The following is an 18,579-nucleotide window of genomic DNA, read 5'->3' on the forward strand; positions in this document are numbered from 1 at the left end:
AAGAGAAAATCTCGCGTATAAATCTCTACACAAGAGAGGGGAGGGAGACCCCCAAAAAAATAATAAAAAATAATTTTTTTTTTTTTTAAATGACAGAAGGTGGGAAATATCCACCAAAAATATGCCCCTCAAAAAACACAAAAAAAAGGGCGGTAGCATCTAAGAATCATTTGAAATCACACACAGCCATTGGTCTCCCACTAATCGGTGTGTGTGTATACGTAATTGAAATAAAAAAAAAAAAAAAAAAAAGTCAATCAAGATTAGTAGATAAGAATTCGATAGTGTGCGGAGAGCGAGCGAGCGAGCGAGAGAGAGAGAGAGAGAGAGGAGCCATGACCCACCGTGGCCGAACGCAAAAAATGCCGGCCTCGTCGCAGCAGCAGCAGCAGCAGTAGTGGTAGTAGTAGTCGAAGTAGTTGTGGTAGGACTGGAAGAAGAAGAAGAAGAAGAAGAAGCCGGAGTAGAAGCCCTAGTAGTAGTAGTAGCAGAAAGAGGGTTCCAGACTGTGGTAGCTGGTGGAGGTGGTTGGTGGTAGTGGTGGTAAGGGTGGAAAGAGTGCATGATGCTGTGGTGGATGGATGGAGCGATGACGAATGGGGACCCACCTTCTCGCCTCATGCCCATCTTGAGGCACTTCTTCAGACGGCAATATTGGCACTGGTTCCGGTGGTGTTGGTCCACCGGGCAGTTCCGGTTCCCGCGGCACGAGTAGCTCAAGTTCCGGCGTACGCTCCTCTTGAAGAAACTCTTGCACCCTGCGCGTGGCGTACACGCAAACAAGAATAAAACAGCATTTAGTTAACAACTCTTGGTTTATTAATAGCCAACGACAAATCAATTGATTGCCCTACGCACATAATAAAAAAAAAAAGGGCCAATGCGTGTCTCTTTTGTTGGACGTAGCCTTGGCGCAAAACGAAACTAGGGACTCTTGTCTATAAACGAGGAGAAAGTCTTACACATATATAAATAGACTTCCGAGTGCAATCACGAGCCCAAAAGGGACTCATGATACGATGGATGTCATCAAAACAAAGCCCCGACGACTGACTTTGCCCACTTTACGACAGCTCTTACTACTTACGTGTCGTAAACAAATCAACCTGTGCTTGTATTCCAGCTACTGTGTACTACCTCCTTCCCCCCCCCTCATCCGAGTCCATAAAAGAAAAAAAAAAGAAAGAAAAGAAAATTCCCCAATTTCTGTTTTTAAACAACACAAAACTAATCCTGTCTGTGATTATTCAATCTCTTTCAACTGCCCACCCTTACTAAGAAGGAAAACAAAAAATCGAAAATGTATGTACCTGTTACTAATAGACGAACATTACAACTGTTGTATAATAAGTCTGCGGTTAAACCATCAATGAAGAGAAGAATGAGCATTTTTCCATTTTTTTTTCTCTCTCTCTCTTTTACGTCTGTGTGACTGGCAATAATCAATTATGTAAGGTCGTTAGAGTGTGGAATGACCGTGAGGATAACACACACACACACACCGAAAAGAAAAACAAAAAAAAAAGGAAAAAAAAAACGATCGGCCGTCAGGTATATCTAAACAAGTCATACGCAACGATACACTGTCTATAAGACCATGGGGTCGTAAAACGAAAAAAAAAAAAAGAATGGGAGGAGGATCGCAAAAAAAAAAAGGATGTTATAGAGAGAAGGGAGGGCGCCCCACCGCCGAGTCAATCAAGCCAAGAGTTTTTTTTTGTTTTGTTTTTTTCTTTTTTTCAAACCATCAAGTCGTAAAAAATGTTTTGTGTTGTGTTGTGTTTTCTCTTCTTTCTTCATCATCATCGATACATCCGCTAAGGTAAAAAGAAGAAGAGAACGATGACCCTCCATGACGTTGTGCTATCCCTCCTCCCTACGCCCTCTTAACCGACCTGCTTAATTGAGCAATCATCCACCGTCAAATCGGTGAAACAAAAGAGACCTCAATCTTCCTCCTCTCAATCGGCTTTTGTGGTCTACGTGGTGGTCCCTGTGCACTTGTGTCATGTTTTGTTGTTTATTTCGGCTCTTACGAACAAAAAAAAAAAAAATCCTTGTTACACACCGAGAAATGGAAAACGATGATGCAAAGAATCCCGAACTCTTTGAGAATTTCGTAAATTAAAAAATGTTTTTTTTTGTTTGTTTGTTTGTTTACCTTCGCAGGTGAATTGTCCGTAGTGTTTTCCGGATGACTTGTCGCCGCAGACGACGCACTCGACGTTGGGAGCGTCCTTGCCGTTATTGGAGGCCGACGAGGAGGCGCCGGAAGAGGCCTGCGATCCTGGCGTCGAGATCTGCGGCGGAGGTTGGTGGTGTTGTTGCTGCTGTTGCTGTTGTTGTTGCTGCTGCTGTTGCTGTTGTTGCTGCTGCTGGTGGTGCGGAGTCATGGCCAGTCCGCCCAATCCGCCCAGCGAGGCCGATCCGACGACGGGTCCGATGGGATCGTCGACGACGCTCGTCAAGCCGACATCTCGCCATCCGCCGGGACCGACGACTCCTCCGCCGCCCAGCAGGACCCCCGATGGCATCGTTCCCATCAGCGACATGGCCGAGCCCGACAGTAGCGGAAACGACGCTATGATGACGCCGCTATCTTCTTGTTGATATTCTTTTATTTGGGGGGATTTCTTCCTCTTCGGGATTTTCTTTTATTTGTTTTCGCACAGCGACGCACACACGACACTTGACACAGACACTCGTAATTTTCTTTCTTGAACAACAATTTTTTTAACACTATTTTTATTTTTTTTTTTTTTTTTAAGTCCCGTGTGTGTGTAGACACGAGTAGAGGATCCGTTTCAAAACACAGGCACACACAGCGTCCTCCTTTCACTCGCTCTGATTTTGTCTTGTATTCAATCGCAAAGAGACACCGAGCGGCACGATTGACGATCCATCACGGTACCTGAATGCCCCCATTAAAAAATTGGATGTGAAATTTTGAATTAGCAAAATCTACAAGATCAAAAAAAAAAAAAAAAATTTGAACATCTAAACTGACCACTTGATTGTGAGTTATTCCAAAAACGGACGTTGGCGACGTCTTTCCCGCACGCAACACGCACACACAGATTTTAGCGAACACAAACCGATCGTTTGTCAGGAGAAGGTCGAGGTAAAAATGCCCCCTCCAACAAACAAACAAAAAAAAAATGAAGGAAATTAAACTCGATCGTCGATTCGTTTAGCGCAAAACAAACAAAAACCAAAAAAAAACGTAGCAGCAGTTGCAAGTATGACACGGAGAAGAAAGTCAAAAGCGATCGGCGCAGAGTGTGAAGTGGTGTGTGATGGTTCAAAGGTCAGGAGTATCGGAGCGGCAGAGGGCACACGTTGAGGCCGTTCGGCCGGCAGCGTTCAACTGGCCCCGTGATACCGTCTCTCGGGTTCATAGCTCAGCCATCCTTTAGCCAGACCCCCCCCCCCCACACACACACACACACACACACACACACTGCAGGCAGAAAAGGCAAACCTTAAAAAAGAAAAAAAAAAAAAAAAAAAAAAAAAGAGGGTGGGGACAAGGAGGTGGTGGCCTTTTGGGGCTGTCGTTATGGCAACGTGTGCGCGGGCTCTTTAAAGAAGAAGAAGAAAAAAAAAAAGGAAAAAAGACCTTTTCCATGCTGCCCCATCCTTCTCGGTGTGTGAGTGTGTACGTGTGTGTCTATTGGTGCGCGCCGTGCCAGAGGCCGCGGCCCCCCGGGCGCCCTCCGGCCATCCCCCTTTGATCTCTGCCTCGGCCCCCATTGGACGTCGTTAGCGCTCTGGCTCCTCCCATACCTCCCACTGGCGCCCGGAGTTCTCCCATGACTTTCTTCTTCTTTTTTTTTTTTCTTGAACGCCGATCGAAAAAGAGGGCCAACACCTCTTCCATCTCGATCGACGTCAACGACATCCGTTTCTTGCCCCTCCATCCGTTAGCTTCCTAATTTCCATCAGCCAAAAATTAAAAAAAAATATTGTTGGCCAATTCGACCGTCATTTCCTACCTAGAAAATGCAATCAAAGAATAATTAGAAGAAAAACACAGAAATAAATGTAGATTGAACTGTTTAAATACCTTCATCGTGTGGTAAGGATGTGACAAAAAAAAAAAAAAATAAATAAATAAATGTCCCCAATTCTTTTCCTCCCTTTGTCATCGTTCGTTAAGTAGGTCTGATGCGTGTGTGGCATTTAAATCACGTTCCGGATGGCGAATGCTACGGATAATAAGGTAGGCCGGTTATACAACAGGGGCGTCTTAAAAAAAGAAAAAGAAAAAAAAAGTGACAGTATATGAAATAAATAAATGTAGTAGTCGTACTGGTACGCTCTTAGGGCCACCCTCCTGTGGATACGGTGGCTGAGAAGAGGAGGGCGAGAGATGGTCTAGAGCGCGCGCCGAACTTTTGAACTTGCCAGTTTAAAAGGTAGTTGGCCCGTTTGAGCCGGGCGCGCACGCTGCGTTTCGGGCTCCATTGACCCGCATGACCTCCCTATTTCTTTTCTTTTTTCCTTCCTTCTTCCTTCATTTTTTTTTTGTTTTTGTTTTTCGCCTGCAAAATAAAAAATAAATAAATAAAACAAAAAAAAAAAAAAAATAGATGATATTCAAAAAAAAAAAACAAATGGGTACCTCCTCGCACGATCATAATAAGTCCATTGCTTTTCAAAAGACAGGCATATGTGTGTGTGTGTGTGTACTAAACAGGAGAGGGTCCGTAAGAGAGAAGACATAAGCTGCGGAGCTCTCGTCATGTTCCATGTCATAAAAATTGACATTGAGCAGAGACAGACGGGCGCAAAATGATGGGGGGGGGGGGGGGTTTCAATGCGGTGGCCGTTGCCGAAACCTAAAACCACCACACACAAAAATTCTATGAGGATAAAAGAAAAAAAAAGAAAAAAAGTCTGCCTTATTTTTTAAGAACCACAAAATTATACGCACAACCATAGAGAAAATATGTGACGCTTTAGTTAAGATCGGCTAGGGGTTGGTTATTAGATCTCGGGGGGAATCAAAGGTCGGCACGAGGAAGCTTTTTTGATACAAGACTATGATGTAATCCGAGTCCTTTTTTTTTTTCTTTTTTCATCCGCGCGCACGAGCCACTGTTGCAGCCCCTTATGCATTATATCCCCCTCTTCTTATACCTCCCTCCGTCATCCGCCAAAAGCTTTCCTCTTTTTGTGTGTGTGTGTGTGTGTGTGTTGTTGTTGTTGACTGTGTAATAGAGTACTACTACCCTCTTCGATATAAAAACACGTTGTCGCCATTGATTTCGGGTGTCGAATCCATCTGTTCCGCCGCTAAACAATAAATGCATTTAGGTTCTTTTTTTTTTTTTTTAAATCGATAGAATTTAGAGCAAAAATGGAAAAAAATAAAAGAAAATTAGAGCGTTCGGGATGATAATTTCCGGTCGATTTTGCGTTCAAATTGTTATTTTATTTTTTAGACAGTGGCACGAAAGAGAGCGCGAGCCAACCCTGCGCACATTCGTTCTTTTTCCAGATCGTTTTTTTTTTCTTCCTCCGGTGTTTGCGGCGTCGATGAACTTTGACCTTTGCGTCTCACGGGAGGAAAGAAGAAAAAAGCGCACGAGTTTTTTTTTTTTTTTTTACGGAGAGGGAAAAGCCCAAACACACGAGAAAAACAAAAAATCTGAAAATGATTTTAGAAGAAGAAAAAAAAAAAAAAGCTTTTTGAGTCGATTGACGGAGCGCAGCTGTTTTGTTGTTCCAAAACATTTTTTTTTCTTGGGCCGCTATGTGCGCTAACCCGTTCGGCTTGTTGTTCCAAAAAAACGCTTGAAACCAACGCCGAGTACTCATCCAATCATCGGTTAGCCAACTGCTTTTTTAAAAATAAATAATCTTTTTTGGGGGAGAAAAAACGGAAAGGAAATTCAAGAGAAAAAATAAAAATAATGTTGATGATAAAACAATTACGACCGACATTCAAAAATGCTAAAAAAAAAAAAAAAAATTGGCGCAGTTGTCAATGGGGTTGCGAGATTCTGATTTAAAAATAAAACAAGAGAACCTCACCTCCAGATGGTATAGATTCTTCCCGTCGCTCTTATTAAAAATAAGGTATGATTTTTCACACGCTAAACTAAGACGCGCCTCTACAATCTCGTGAGTCCCTCTCTCTCTCTCTTCGTGTGTGTGCGCGCAACAATACACAAAAGAAAAAAAAAAAAAAGGGAGGATTTTCAAGTCTTTAATGAACTCATTTCTTGGTTTTTTTCCCTCCCATTCTTACCCACAATGTTTCTGTCTCGAAAAGAATAGGCGTAGGAGGGAGATGTAAAACGAGATTTATGTGTGTGATCCTTCTAATCGCTTTTCTTGAAATCAAAAAAAAAAAGAAAAAAAAAATTAAAAAAAAAAAGGAAAATCGAATTTTTCAATAGCCCAACTAGAACTAAAAATCAGATTGAAATGATTTTTAATTCTGATGGTGAAACAACCTTCCACCGGAAGTTGTTGTTGCCGCCTCGAGTAGATTTGCTCACCTACAGGACAACAACAACAAGAATCATGAGAAAGAAAAAAAATAATGGAAGGATGTGAGTGTGTATGTAACCACTGGCCGCCCTCATTCTATTTCTTTTTTTTTTTTCCAAGGGGGGGGAGGGAGCCCTCTCTAGTGTGTGTCCTCCTCATCTGTGTTATAGTCTGAACCTTCGGTCGTGACTCGTTATATATACCATGGGAAATTCTCTTCTCTTTCTCTCTCTCTCTCTCTCTTTTTCCTTTCCTTTCCTGCTACCCCACCACTTCCACCCGACTCTTTACTCGTTTCTGATGTATAGTAAGGCAAAGTGTAGTAGTGTGACTAGTTGTATACAACGTACCCCCGTCGGCTTCGTAATGAAAATGCCCGCCAGGTATGTCTATGTAAGCGCCCATTACACGAAGCCGCAAGGCTATTCGTTCAAACTATTTTTTTGAGTGTGTGTGTGTGTGTGCTGGAAATGAAAAAAAAAAACAACAAAATTTGTCAATGATTTAAATCTCCACCCATTCGTGTGATTGAGAGGCCTTGAGAAAAATGTTGCAGCAATCACACGACGACGATATCCATCAGTTGTGGTCAATTGAAATAGCGTGGCGACATTCATTCCCAAACTAATTCCCCCCAGTTAATTGCATAGAAACGGACAGCCAGAAACGGATTTGAATACACGAAAAATGATTCATGGGGAGCCTGAGCCCAATCAGATTTTGCTTAGTGGGACGTACGATAGAGAACGGAGCAATAAAGAAAAAAAAAATGATTATTTCCTTCAATAGCAAGGTCGGAAGGGGTCACGCTGCACGATAACGAGGACTGCGGAAATACTACTGTTATAGATGCAAGAGAGAAGCAAACAAATAGAGAGAACGACTTTTGTCCCTGTTCAATAAGGACCCGAGTTCAATTCCATAAAGAAAAAAAAAAAAAAAAAAAAAAAAAAGAGAATAAAAAAAAACAAGAACTATGTTGGAGCTATAGACTCTGGGATTGCCCAACGGCGTTATGGGAATGTCTACATAGAGTTGTATACGTAGTAAATAATTACCCTCGACAACTCCACCTACCCCCGTCAAGTCTCTCTTTCATGTATCCCGTTTGAATGAACCTGACCTGCTCCCTGCGCAAACATTGCATGTTCTTTCTCTCGCTCCATCCTTTTCTCTCAATTTCACTTTCTTTTTTTATTGAAAGAAAAGAATGGCCTACCAGATACGCCGAAAAAAAAAAAAAAAAAAAAAATGTTTCCTTTACGATTTGATTTTCCCTAACGAGTTGTTTCACTATACAAGAAAATAAGAAAAGAAAAAAAAAATTTGTCTATAGTTTACCTTTTTAAAAAATATTGTAGGATGTGGACTATAGAAGTAACTGGCTGGATGAGGTTTTATTCGTGTTTTCGCATCCGTGTGACCCTTGTCGTGTAGAACAGCCCAGATGATCCGGCGCCTATGGAGAAGCCTCTAGTCCTTTAGCCTTGGAGTTGTAGAGAGAGGGGCGGGCCCTCATCCGGACACACGATGGGAAATCTCAGGCTGTGTGGCTGGCGCTCTGTGGTTTTGAAAAAAAAAAAAAAAAAATCTTTCTTTTTTTAGAGGTGCAGGAAACCAGCTGGAAGTACACACGCTAATACTGACATAGCCTACACTTTCGGAAAAGAAACATTTCTTTAAAAAAAATGTAAAATAAACTTTTCGTTTTTTTTTTAAATATTTTACCATCCAATGATGATGGGCGCACCGGTGGTGGTGGTTGCGGCGGTGGTAGTCAGTACAACTGCACACACACAGAATATTATACTATGTGTGTGTGTGTGACCTCCGGTAGTACAGTGGGTTTACACCGGCGTGACCGAAAGGTCAACTCCATGATGTACCTAAAGGGAACGTGTGTGTCTTTTTATGATTATTCCCTTCCCCTTGGTGTTCTTCTTATCTTTTACTTGCTGCTCCTGCTGTTGTTTGCTACTAGGCTACTTATCCCGCGGACGTTACGGCGGGCGGAAGTTCCAAGTCGTTCACCTGATGATCGCATCCTCCTACGTGCTCACAGACTTTCTTCTCCAACAACTCCTCCTCCTTTTCTCTTCCATGTTCTTTTTTTTTTTTTTTCCACAGATCTCTCGAATATAAAAACAAGAGAAACATCTTTTTCTTACACAATCTCGAGATTATTCTATAGTACACTAAAAAATAAAATAAGGGGAAATTACTTACGGACGTGTACTTTGGGATACGAGATTTCCCAACTCCTGACGACCGGCAATGGCTGGAGGTGGTCAGAAAAAAAAAAAAAAGAAACCTCTTTTTTTTTTTTTCCTTTTGCCATTGTCGTCCGTCGTCTTCCCCCCTCGTTCACCTGTGCGTAAATTTTGATGGCGTGATGAGCCTTCATTAAAAACTATACGGAATACGCAGAAAAGTATAAGAGAAGCGGTCACAGCCGGGGCCTTTTAACAGTCATTAGAAAGTCAAGCGATAGTTACACGGCCAGTTATTATTTTTTTTTTTCGTAAAAATAAAATGGACAGGACGTGATCTCTATGGGGGGAAGAAGAAATTGTTAAAGAAAAAATAGAGAGAGAGAGAGAGAGAAAAAAAAAAAAAACATTAATACCCCAAGGTGACTCCTGTAGACGCCGGACGCTTCTTTTGCGGTCACCTGTCTCTTATGCTGGGCCATATTTTTTTTAAAGGTGGGAGGACTACGCCAAGTCATCGAAATGTCTTGTAAACGTAATTAGCCCCGGCTACAAACATATGCTGTTGTTGTACCATTCAGAAGCTCCTTGTTGGTTATGCGAGTTGGGCAAACGTAAACTCATCATTAACACCTTTTTGTTCCTCTATACCTGCACCAAACGTAGGAAGACGTGCAACTCTGCTGGACCTTGGGAACAAAAAAAAAAAGACACATGAATTGGGGAGAAAGAAAGAAAAGTTATGGTGCACAGTAGTAGTTTCCACTTTTCTGTTGAACTATTCTTTTTTTTTCTTCTTACTTTTGCCTGAAGCGTGTAGTGGTTAAGGGTTTGTTTGCTGCTGTGCCCAGCGAGTGTGTGTGTGAGTGTATATATCCTTGTGGGGTAATTTCAACGGCTAATTGCGCCAGAAAATGAGGCACCGCCACTTCCGCTGCTCCTCCTTCTCCTCGTTGCCATTTAGCCAGTCCAGACGTCTGTTGTTATTGTTATTTTCTTCTCTTCTTCTCGTTTGATTTTCCCAATTCACCAGGCACACACGGCGGGTATTATATGGCGTCGGAAGACGCCACTTCACCGTCATCATCATCAAAAACCTTTGCCTATGGTTGCACACTAGACAGGGCAAGAAAAAAGAAATAAAAAGAACTTGTTTTATGGCATTAGGCAGAGGAAATTTATTAGGTTTGTACCTTACCTTTACAGGAACCGACCGCCATAATAAAAGGACCAGGAGCCAATAAGCTGCACAAAGATAATTCAAAGAAAACTAAATCAAAAAATAAAATCACATTCACAACGACTTGAAAGTTTTACTGCTGGATGTTTTTCTTGCGAGATGAAAAGTTAATCAGGAAGAACATCTTCTTTGAATTGTGAAACACAAAGCTTCAGAAGAATGGAAGGAAAAACGTAGGCGAAACGAAAGCATCCCGGTAGCTACGGAAATACTTTGGGTTTGACGCCCAATTATCATCATCGTTTCGTTTCATGGCGCTCATTCATGAACACATGTGTGCCCCTGCAAGCTATTTGCTTCGTATCTGTTTCTGCCCGAGGTTTCAAGGTATTACGAAAGTGGACAAACACACAAGAGAACTCACGCAAACCTTATTATGTACCTTAACGTGCAGACAAATCCCGCGTGCTTTTCTCAATATAGAACACACGAGATAGTGACGGGCAGACATGAGGGGATTTCTCTGACAATAAAAAAACCAGTATAAAAATGGCGGCCAAACGTCGAGAACAAAAAACAGAAGAGATGTAAAAATACTTACGACAACAAGAAAAGAAAAACGAAGTCGACGACGAGGAACAAGCCTTCGATTTTGAAATGGCTTTTTTTTCTTCTTTTTTTTTTCAAATGCCAAAACAACAGGATGAATAAAAGCCGCGGGTTGACCTCGTTCCGACCCTTCGTGACTGCAGAAGTGGTCTCTATTTTCTTGGCAGCAGGCAGGGTTATTATTATATTCCCCCTTTCGTTTTACTTTTTGTTTCACGGACGACCACGAGGTTCTGTGGTCGTGAAAAGCCATTTCGAAAATACAGCACATTCGAAGACCAACATCACGTTAATGACTCCGACACTGATCCACTATCGATAGCTATTAAGTCGGCCATTTGTAATTGCCTTTTTTTTTTTTTTTTTTTTTTTTTTTATAAACGTTGCCAATAATTAATTTAGTGGATTAACGGAAATGCAACGCTGCGATAATTTTTTTTTCTTTTTTTTTTTTTCTTTTGGCGATCGTGTCCAGACAAAGGGTAGATGACACGTCGACATTGAAGAGGGTGGTCATTGTTTAATTGTTGCATCCAGACATCCGAGTTTATCCAGCCATCCAGGTGTCATCTTAATTGTATTTAAACATTTAATTGTGTGTGAGTGCATCTACAATCTTCTGGGACGTGATGAATCAACTTTTAAGGTAATTTTTTTGGTTTGTCCTTTTCTCTTCGTACGTCTCCTTGTCGTAACGTATTGGCCATTATGGCCGACCATTTTCCCGCCAATAAAAAACAAAGAGAAACCACGTTATCCCCGTTCAATCCCTTCGTCACGTTTATCTATGGTCGCAATGTAAATTCGATTTTTATCTCTCGTCCTTTTTACAAACGATTTTTGTCAAAGTAAACGGTCTGACTACATGTTTAAAATAGAGGCAATTTTTACCTATTACTATCTAGTAATCTGTGACATTTGAAAGAACACATTTCGACATATCTGTAGAAAAAAAAAAAGATGGTGCTTTCTTTTCTTGTTCGAGAGTCATATTATTGAACAATAAGCTTTTGCAGACACACACAATGCCCTGTTTTTCTCCCTCCCATCTTGTGTGTGTCCAAGTGTGTGTGTCAGATGATGGCGGTCGATAGCGTCTAAGTGTTTTTTTTTTTTCCCCTCTATCTCTTGCAGCACCCTTTTGTGAGCATTCCGAAAGAAAAGAAAAGTTGTAAAGCAAATCATAGTTTTCTTGCACATTATGTAAAAGATAGAGAGAGAGCACAAACGATTTGTGTACAGTCAAGCACATGGGTGATTATGGGGGATCTAAGCACTTTTTGTTTGTTACACACACGCCGGTTCAGCTGAGTGTGGTTTGATTTTCTGCCCAAGATTAACACTTTTTTAGGGGGGTGGTGGAATACTCTGCCTGTCAAGACGTATGTTAACTCAAGAGTAGAAGGGGGGGGAGGTAGTGTCTAGCAGAAGCTCTCGTGTTCATTGTTATCTGTGTTCACTAATACCGAAAAAAACCGCTCGCGTGTTATGTGCCAGCGTGTGCACATCTTCATTGATCCTCTGAAAGTGTCAAAAAGATCTTTTCCCATTTTTTTTTTTTTTTTGCGCTTCTAGAACTTGACCCACTTGATGCCCTGATTTTTCTTTCTCTTCTTCAGCATTTGTCATACAATGCTCGGCTAATGAATCGTGTTGGAACCCACCACCCATTATTCATATCGATCTGCTTCCCTTATGGCTTTTTTTTTTTTTTTTTTATTATTATTATTATTTTCTATTCTCGTGGATTGAATCTGAACAGCTGTGGTGACCCAAGAAAAAGGCGACATATTGAGGGAAAAAGTCAGTCGAAAAAATGGGGTGACATAGTGGTAGAATCAATAACCACATTTGATAGGGGGACTTGTGGGTAAAAAAAAAAAAAAAAGTGGGGGGAGGGGGTGTAGGCTATTTCGTCTCCCCACCACCAAACGACATAAAAAAGGAAGAAGAAATGATTGAATCATATTCTGTATCTATGTAGATTTCTTTGTCTGCATCTGGTCACCGTAGAGTTTTGTTGTTTATTACATTAGCATGAATCTGCCCTTTCGTTTCCAAATGAATCAGAGGTAATTCGACTTCTCTGTGCTATTTTGCCACCCGATTTATAGTAGACTTTCCCCTCAACAGAAGGAAGGAAAAAAAAAAAAAGTCGTGTGTGTTGGCGGAGGATGGAAAAAAAAAAGGGTGGGAAGAGAATCCGTTCCCCGCCGCCCAATTTGGCGCGGTCAAATTGAATCGGATGAGAGATGACATGAGGATTAGAGATCTAGCGGCAGCCTGGTGATAATAGCCGCAATCCCATCGGAGATGAGAGTTCCCCCCCCCCTTTTTCTTCTTCTTCTTCTTCCTCCACTGGATTTTCTTTTTTCATTAGAGGACAGTGCGACGCAATAGCACCACCAGAACGGTCTTTTTTTTTTTTTTTTTTTTTTCAATCGGGAAAACCTTGTCTCATTGGCTCTGTCGGGGTCATCGTCCAAAGGTCATCCCAAGACATTCAGTAGCAGGGGGAGAGTCAAAATTCTTTTTTTTTTTTTTTTTGCTGCCTTTCAATATGAAAGAAAAGATCCTGGCCGGACAGAGGCGGAGCAGCAATCAGCTCCCGGGGTAGCCAAAGAAAAGAAAAGGAAGGGGGGGGGGGAATTGGCTTTGATCCAGTCGTTTTCTACACACATCGTCGATGAGTAAGAATCGACATAGAATGCCATCGAATATGTCCCGCTCTATTCCCGACTTCCATCTTTTCTAATATTGCTGGCCCTGTTTTAGTCTTTATGGGTAAAAAGAAAAGAAAAAAAAAAAAAAAAGGCAAAGAGATTATATGCCAAGTTGACGATGATGAAGCAGCCATCTTTGTTTTCAATTCCTCCCTTCTCCTCTCTGTGTGTCTGCCTTTCTCTTTTGCGTCGGCGTTTCATTTTCGAAATTTCGGGTGTTCGATTCTGCCATTGAAAATGGTAGCCTACTGCCGGGAAGCTGCCGTCACATGTTCGGATTTTGAAGGAGATCAAGAGACACGGGATAATGAAGCTGTCGCATCATTGAGCATGTAACCGAACATCTTTTCAAAAAGAGTTAGGGGGTAGTAAAAAGGAAGAATAGAGGAATGATGATGAATCCCTTCTGCCGCCCTCCCCCTTCTCTTTTTTTTTTTTTTTTTTTTTTTTAATGTGCGGGGCAATCTTTGTGCGACATTGAACGCAAGCAAATCCGATGATGCCGACTTTCTATTTTACTTGATTGTGCTGCCTCTGAGTGTGTGTGTGTGTGTGTGACGTCACGTGATTATCTAAACGGTACTGACTTGACATATTTTTTTTTTCTCCTTTTGTTCTTGTACGGCTGCTCCGTTTTTTGTTGTTTTTTATTTTCTTGTGTGTGCCGTTTTGGCAAAGCTGCTAAGAGGTCACGTATTAGAAGTTTTTAATTTTTTTTTTGTTTGAAAAGGAAAAAAAAAAAAGGCTTTGCCGAGCGCGTGTCTCTGAAACATTACGTCAAATGTAGTCAAATCCTCGAAAGTTGAGAATGGGTGTGTGTATGTGTGTGAGTGTGTGTGTGTGTGTGTGTGTGTAGGGGCTCTGTATAAAACTGAGAAGACCGGAAATTCTCCTTTTTGTCGTTTTGTTTTGTTCGCCGTATGAGCGGGGTTTCAAAATCCCCGAGTTCAGCCAGTTCAGCATTTTCGACATGAAACGGGAAAGGAAAGAAAAACAAAAGGAACATCAAACTCCTTTTTTCTTTTTCTTTACGGAAGCTTTAAACTCGAGTCCGCTCAATATCTAACTCCGCCCCTTATTTCCTCATTTCGGTTACGTGAATTTCGAAATTTATCTACTTCTTTTTTTTAAGGGAACATGCGCAAGAGTAGACCCCCCGAAAATGCAGCCTTTTTTTTTATTTTTAAAATAAACAATTGCTTTATAAATCGGTGCAAGATCGATCTGATTTTTGTACTTTCTCACCATTTTCTGAATAGCCCTCAATTTGATTCTTCTGGACCAGACTTTGTTGGCCTATAAATATATGGGCAGACAAGGTAACGGTCTTTTTTTTTTTTTCCTTTTCATTATTATTATTATTTCAGAGAGAGGGGAATTGCGTAACGTAGCGCTTTACTGCACACATACCTGTGGGGCTGTGGTGTGAAATTCCCACGCCATTTCCCCTCTCAGCTGAAAATGGGAAACTGAGCAACGGTCAGTTTTTGATTCGTACCCCCCCCCCTTTTCTTCTCTTTCTTCTATTATTAATACAACGCAGGTTCCTTGTTCTCTCGCTATGTCCACCCTCCTTTCTCGCCTTGTATTTATTTATTTATTTATTTTTTTCAATCAATGCGTTTTCTATGATATCTATCTATTTTCTTAAACAATTTTATTTTTGGAACACCGTCAAACGATAAAAGTCTGACACTCTTGTTTTTGTGTGTACGACGGCCGGTGTTGCGTTTTTTATGTGTTTATAATTTTCGACGTAAAAAGCCGAATTCGATCCCCCCCTTATGATAGAGGCGTGAGATTTATATCGGATATAAATCGGGGCGCTTCTCTTAATATATTATTACGCGGGAATTGATGGAGGAAAGGAAAAAAAAAAAAAGAAAAAAGGATCGGGCATAATCGATATGACGCTCTTTTATAAATAGAAAATCTCCTTTTGCATTTCCTTCTTTTTCGTGTGGGCTTTCCGTCTCATTTTTATGATGAGGGTTGATGTATGCAAATGAGAATGGTCGCACACAAATTCTGTTTCGAAAAAAAAAAAAAAAAAAAAAAAAAAGAGAAGAAAATTCTTTCAGACGGCGGCGTTATGGGTGGGCCGTCGCAAACGCAACAAAAAGGCCGGGGCTACATCTCATCATCATCATCATCATATCCCCTCTTTATCGAAGCGATATGCATAGGCTAGGCGGCACATGGTATACACACACACACACACACACACTCAAACACTTGCGCTCTACACACTCGGCATCTTCGGCAAGAAAAAGAAAAAAAAAAAAAAGACTTAAATTTTTAATTCTTTTGAATATTTGAGGATGAAAATTGATTTGGTTAAGGAATGTTTGGTCTGCATGCTGAATCATGTGGCGTACATACTTTGCGTCGTCATCATCATCACGAACAAGATAGGGTGTGGGTGAAAAAGACGAAATTTACGGCCCAATCATGCGCGACACGTGCTCTTTGTTGTACGTCATCTCGTTGCCTTTTTATTTTTTTTTTCCCCCCTTTCGTTATTTGTTGAATCATGACATCATTTTCTCTCTGCTTACAACAATCGCTCTAAACAACAACAACAAAATTCATTTTTATTCAAAGCCTTTTCTTTTTCCTTTTTTTTTTTTTTTAAACTTCGAAAGATGAAACGAGCCGAGAGGTTAATGAATAAAAGGTTGGACCGTCACAACTCAACTCAACTGTTGTTGTTGTTGTTGTCCAAAGGTTAAATAGGTTCAATCTATTTACGCGACATTTTCCTTTTTTTTTTTTTTTTACCTGAAAATTACTTTTAAAAAGGTGGTTGTGTAAACGAATTAGAAGTTTAACTAATAAAAATGTAGATAAGAATCGATTGCCATAATTATGTTTTTTTTTTCTGCTGACGAACGTTTTCATTATTATTATTTTTTTTTTTTTCTTAAATCAGAGTTGAATCGGGATCTTTTTATATATATTTTTTTCTCCCTTCTTTTCAGGTACTGCACGTTTTTAACCAACGAAGGAGGGGGGAAGAAGGAAAGAATAGAATCCAGGTGTGAGGTGTCCCGAAGAGTTTGAACGGCGGGCGGTCAAGACTGCAGTCCGGAGAAAAAGGTAGGTGTTTCCATTATTATTATCATTATTTTTTTTTTTAAATCGAGGGGAATTTTCTTTTCTTTTAAAAAGAAATCGAGAGGAAGGCAAACTTTTTTTTTTTTTTTTAATATAAATCTTTCATGTTTATCTGTAATGAACGCACGATCCATTCGTAACTCTCTAAATACCCCCTCCGCCCCCCCCCCCCCCCCCCCGTTTTTTTGCTTAAAAAAGCGTGATCAGCGGAAACCTACAACTATTACATTTAAACCCGTAAACGTAAGGCGTGTCCTAGAATTTATACTAGGAATCCATTTTTTTTCCGGTCACGTGATTTAAAAAAAAAAAAATTTTGAACGACTAATTGTTGTCGTAACAACATTCCGAGAATGACGAATATTTCCATCTATTCTGGGGACATTGATTTATGTAGGATTAGCTCATATTTTTCAACGATTTGTCACTTTGAACGCAAATTGACAGTCAGTTCTGGAGTGTATCCGCTGGATCAGATGCTGACCCGTGGGTCTAGCTGTTATGTTGTTGTATTTTCTTTTTTTTTTTTTTTTTTTTTTTTTTTTCTTCTTCTTTTTACAATAACTTCTACTACTACTACTACTACTACTATTACAAGCGTATATAGTATTTGGGTTTTTTGTATATCGATATATTACAGTAGGGGCTTAGTGTTAGAGAGGAACAAAAAGGAAAAAAAAAAGAGTGGCAGTCTGTAAGTTGTAAAGAGTTTTTTTTTTTTCTAGTGTGTGTGTGTGTGTGTGTGTGTATAAATGATGTTTACGGTTATTAATGATGGGCTTGACATTTCGACCTTGGAAGGTAAGATCTAAGAAGAAGAAGAAGAAGAAGGAAAAAAAAAAAGAAGGTGAGAGACATGGCGCACGAGTCACGCTGTGAGAGATGGACTATCTTCTTCTTTTTTTGGGGTGCCTCTTTCTTTCTTATCTCGCGAACCCCCCGCCATTTTTGCCCCCACGACTTTGCCTTTTTTTTTTCTTTTTTTTTTTGGGGGGGGGGGGAGGAGAAAAGACAAACTTTGAGTATCGATCGTTTACTTTCGTTCCACCAATCGATAGAAATTCCGAAAGAAGAGAATGCGCTTCGTCGCCGTCGTCTTTGTAAAAATGAGGTGAATTTTATTACAGTCATTTCAGTGTGTGTGTGTGTGTGTGTGTGTTTGTAACGGCTGTAATGGGGCGCGAGGCATATAAGAAAAAAGAAGAAAGAAAGAAGAAAAAAAAAAAAGAGAGTGCAGTGCACTGGCATGCTCTCCCCATGATTTTTGTTTTTTCTTCCTTTCGTTCGTACGGCCACATCCGCTCCATCCGTGCGTGATGCGGTCAACGTCGGGTCACGCCAAAGTCGTGTTATCACCCGGCGAAGAAGCAATTTCCTTTCTTTTTTTCTTTTTTTTTTTTTTTTTTTTGTTCTTTTTTGTTTTGTTTCCTTCGAAAAGAAAATGGGGAGAGACAGAGAGAGAGAGAGAGGGGGGGGGAACAAAAAATTACATTTTGAGTCAATTGCCATCAGAGTTGAAATCGAATCTAGGCCTGTTGATTGATGACGCTCGAAAAAGGGCGTGGTTATTGTTGTGTGTGTGTGTGTGTGTTTATGCTGTTGACGATTTACATATTGACGATTTACATATTGAAATTTTATTTTTTATTATTAACATTTTTTTGTTTCCCGTTGGGTGATGTTGTTGTGTGGGTTGTGGTGGCGCTAGGAGAGGGGCGTGTTTTTATTAGTCGACGGCCTAATTAGTTTATTGATACAATTTACAAATTGTCGACGGGAGATTGGAGGAGGGGGTGGGAGAGAATGAGGATGGCAGTTGTTTGCGTGTCTAACAAGCTCGTTAAACTCTTTTTTTTTTTTTTTTATTCCTTAGTGTTTACATATTTAATTGCGTCAAATTGTCTTTCATTTTGGGAAAGGCAAAGAAACTCGTACGCGTCATTAAAATTAAATAATAACAAAAAAAAAAAAAAAAAAGCGAAGAACGGAGAAAATAATAAGAGGGAAAGTGGAGGGTGATGGCGGGCGTCGTGATCGAGTGGCGGTTACGTCGTCGTCGAAGGTCCTCTCGGCTCTCACACAAATGAACTGCTGTTGCTGCTGCTTCTGCTGCTGCCGCCTCTGTCCTAAGCAAAGTTCTGTATATGTAAGGCCGGAAACTATTCAATACCCCAACGACGGGAAAACAGAAAAGCTTTCCCTCTTTTTTTTTTTTTTTTTTTTTCTCTACGGCGCTCTT

At 40.6% G+C, this 18,579-nt stretch overlaps 1 protein-coding gene and 2 long non-coding RNA genes across 3 annotated transcripts in view; all 3 read right to left on the bottom strand.

Annotated features, from left to right (window-relative positions):
• Positions 1 to 3,398, bottom strand: part of LOC130688621 (nuclear receptor subfamily 2 group F member 1-A-like) — a 10,603-nt gene extending 7,205 nt beyond the window's left edge. The window contains exons 1-3 of the mRNA XM_057511617.2: positions 3,008 to 3,398; positions 2,162 to 2,911; positions 609 to 758 (exon numbers count right to left, since the gene is read on the bottom strand). Coding sequence (XP_057367600.1) covers positions 609 to 758; positions 2,162 to 2,552 — 541 coding nt within the window. The 5' untranslated portion in view covers positions 2,553 to 2,911; positions 3,008 to 3,398. The remainder of the gene's footprint in view (positions 1 to 608; positions 759 to 2,161; positions 2,912 to 3,007) is intronic.
• A 5,735-nt stretch (positions 3,399 to 9,133) lies between these two features.
• On the bottom strand, positions 9,134 to 9,982 carry LOC130688644 (uncharacterized). Its single transcript, XR_009000472.2, has 3 exons — positions 9,910 to 9,982; positions 9,513 to 9,827; positions 9,134 to 9,400 (listed from the first exon to the last, which is right to left on the bottom strand). It is a non-coding gene; the product is annotated as an uncharacterized LOC130688644 (long non-coding RNA).
• Positions 9,983 to 10,043: 61 nt separating this feature from the next.
• Positions 10,044 to 10,823, bottom strand: LOC130688642 (uncharacterized). Its single transcript, XR_009000470.2, has 3 exons — positions 10,493 to 10,823; positions 10,334 to 10,414; positions 10,044 to 10,261 (listed from the first exon to the last, which is right to left on the bottom strand). It is a non-coding gene; the product is annotated as an uncharacterized LOC130688642 (long non-coding RNA).
• Between the last annotated feature and the right edge of the window lie 7,756 nt (positions 10,824 to 18,579).

The sequence above is a fragment of the Daphnia carinata genome, chromosome 9, assembly GCF_022539665.2.
Source record: "Daphnia carinata strain CSIRO-1 chromosome 9, CSIRO_AGI_Dcar_HiC_V3, whole genome shotgun sequence".
Classification (NCBI taxonomy): domain Eukaryota; kingdom Metazoa; phylum Arthropoda; class Branchiopoda; order Diplostraca; family Daphniidae; genus Daphnia; species Daphnia carinata.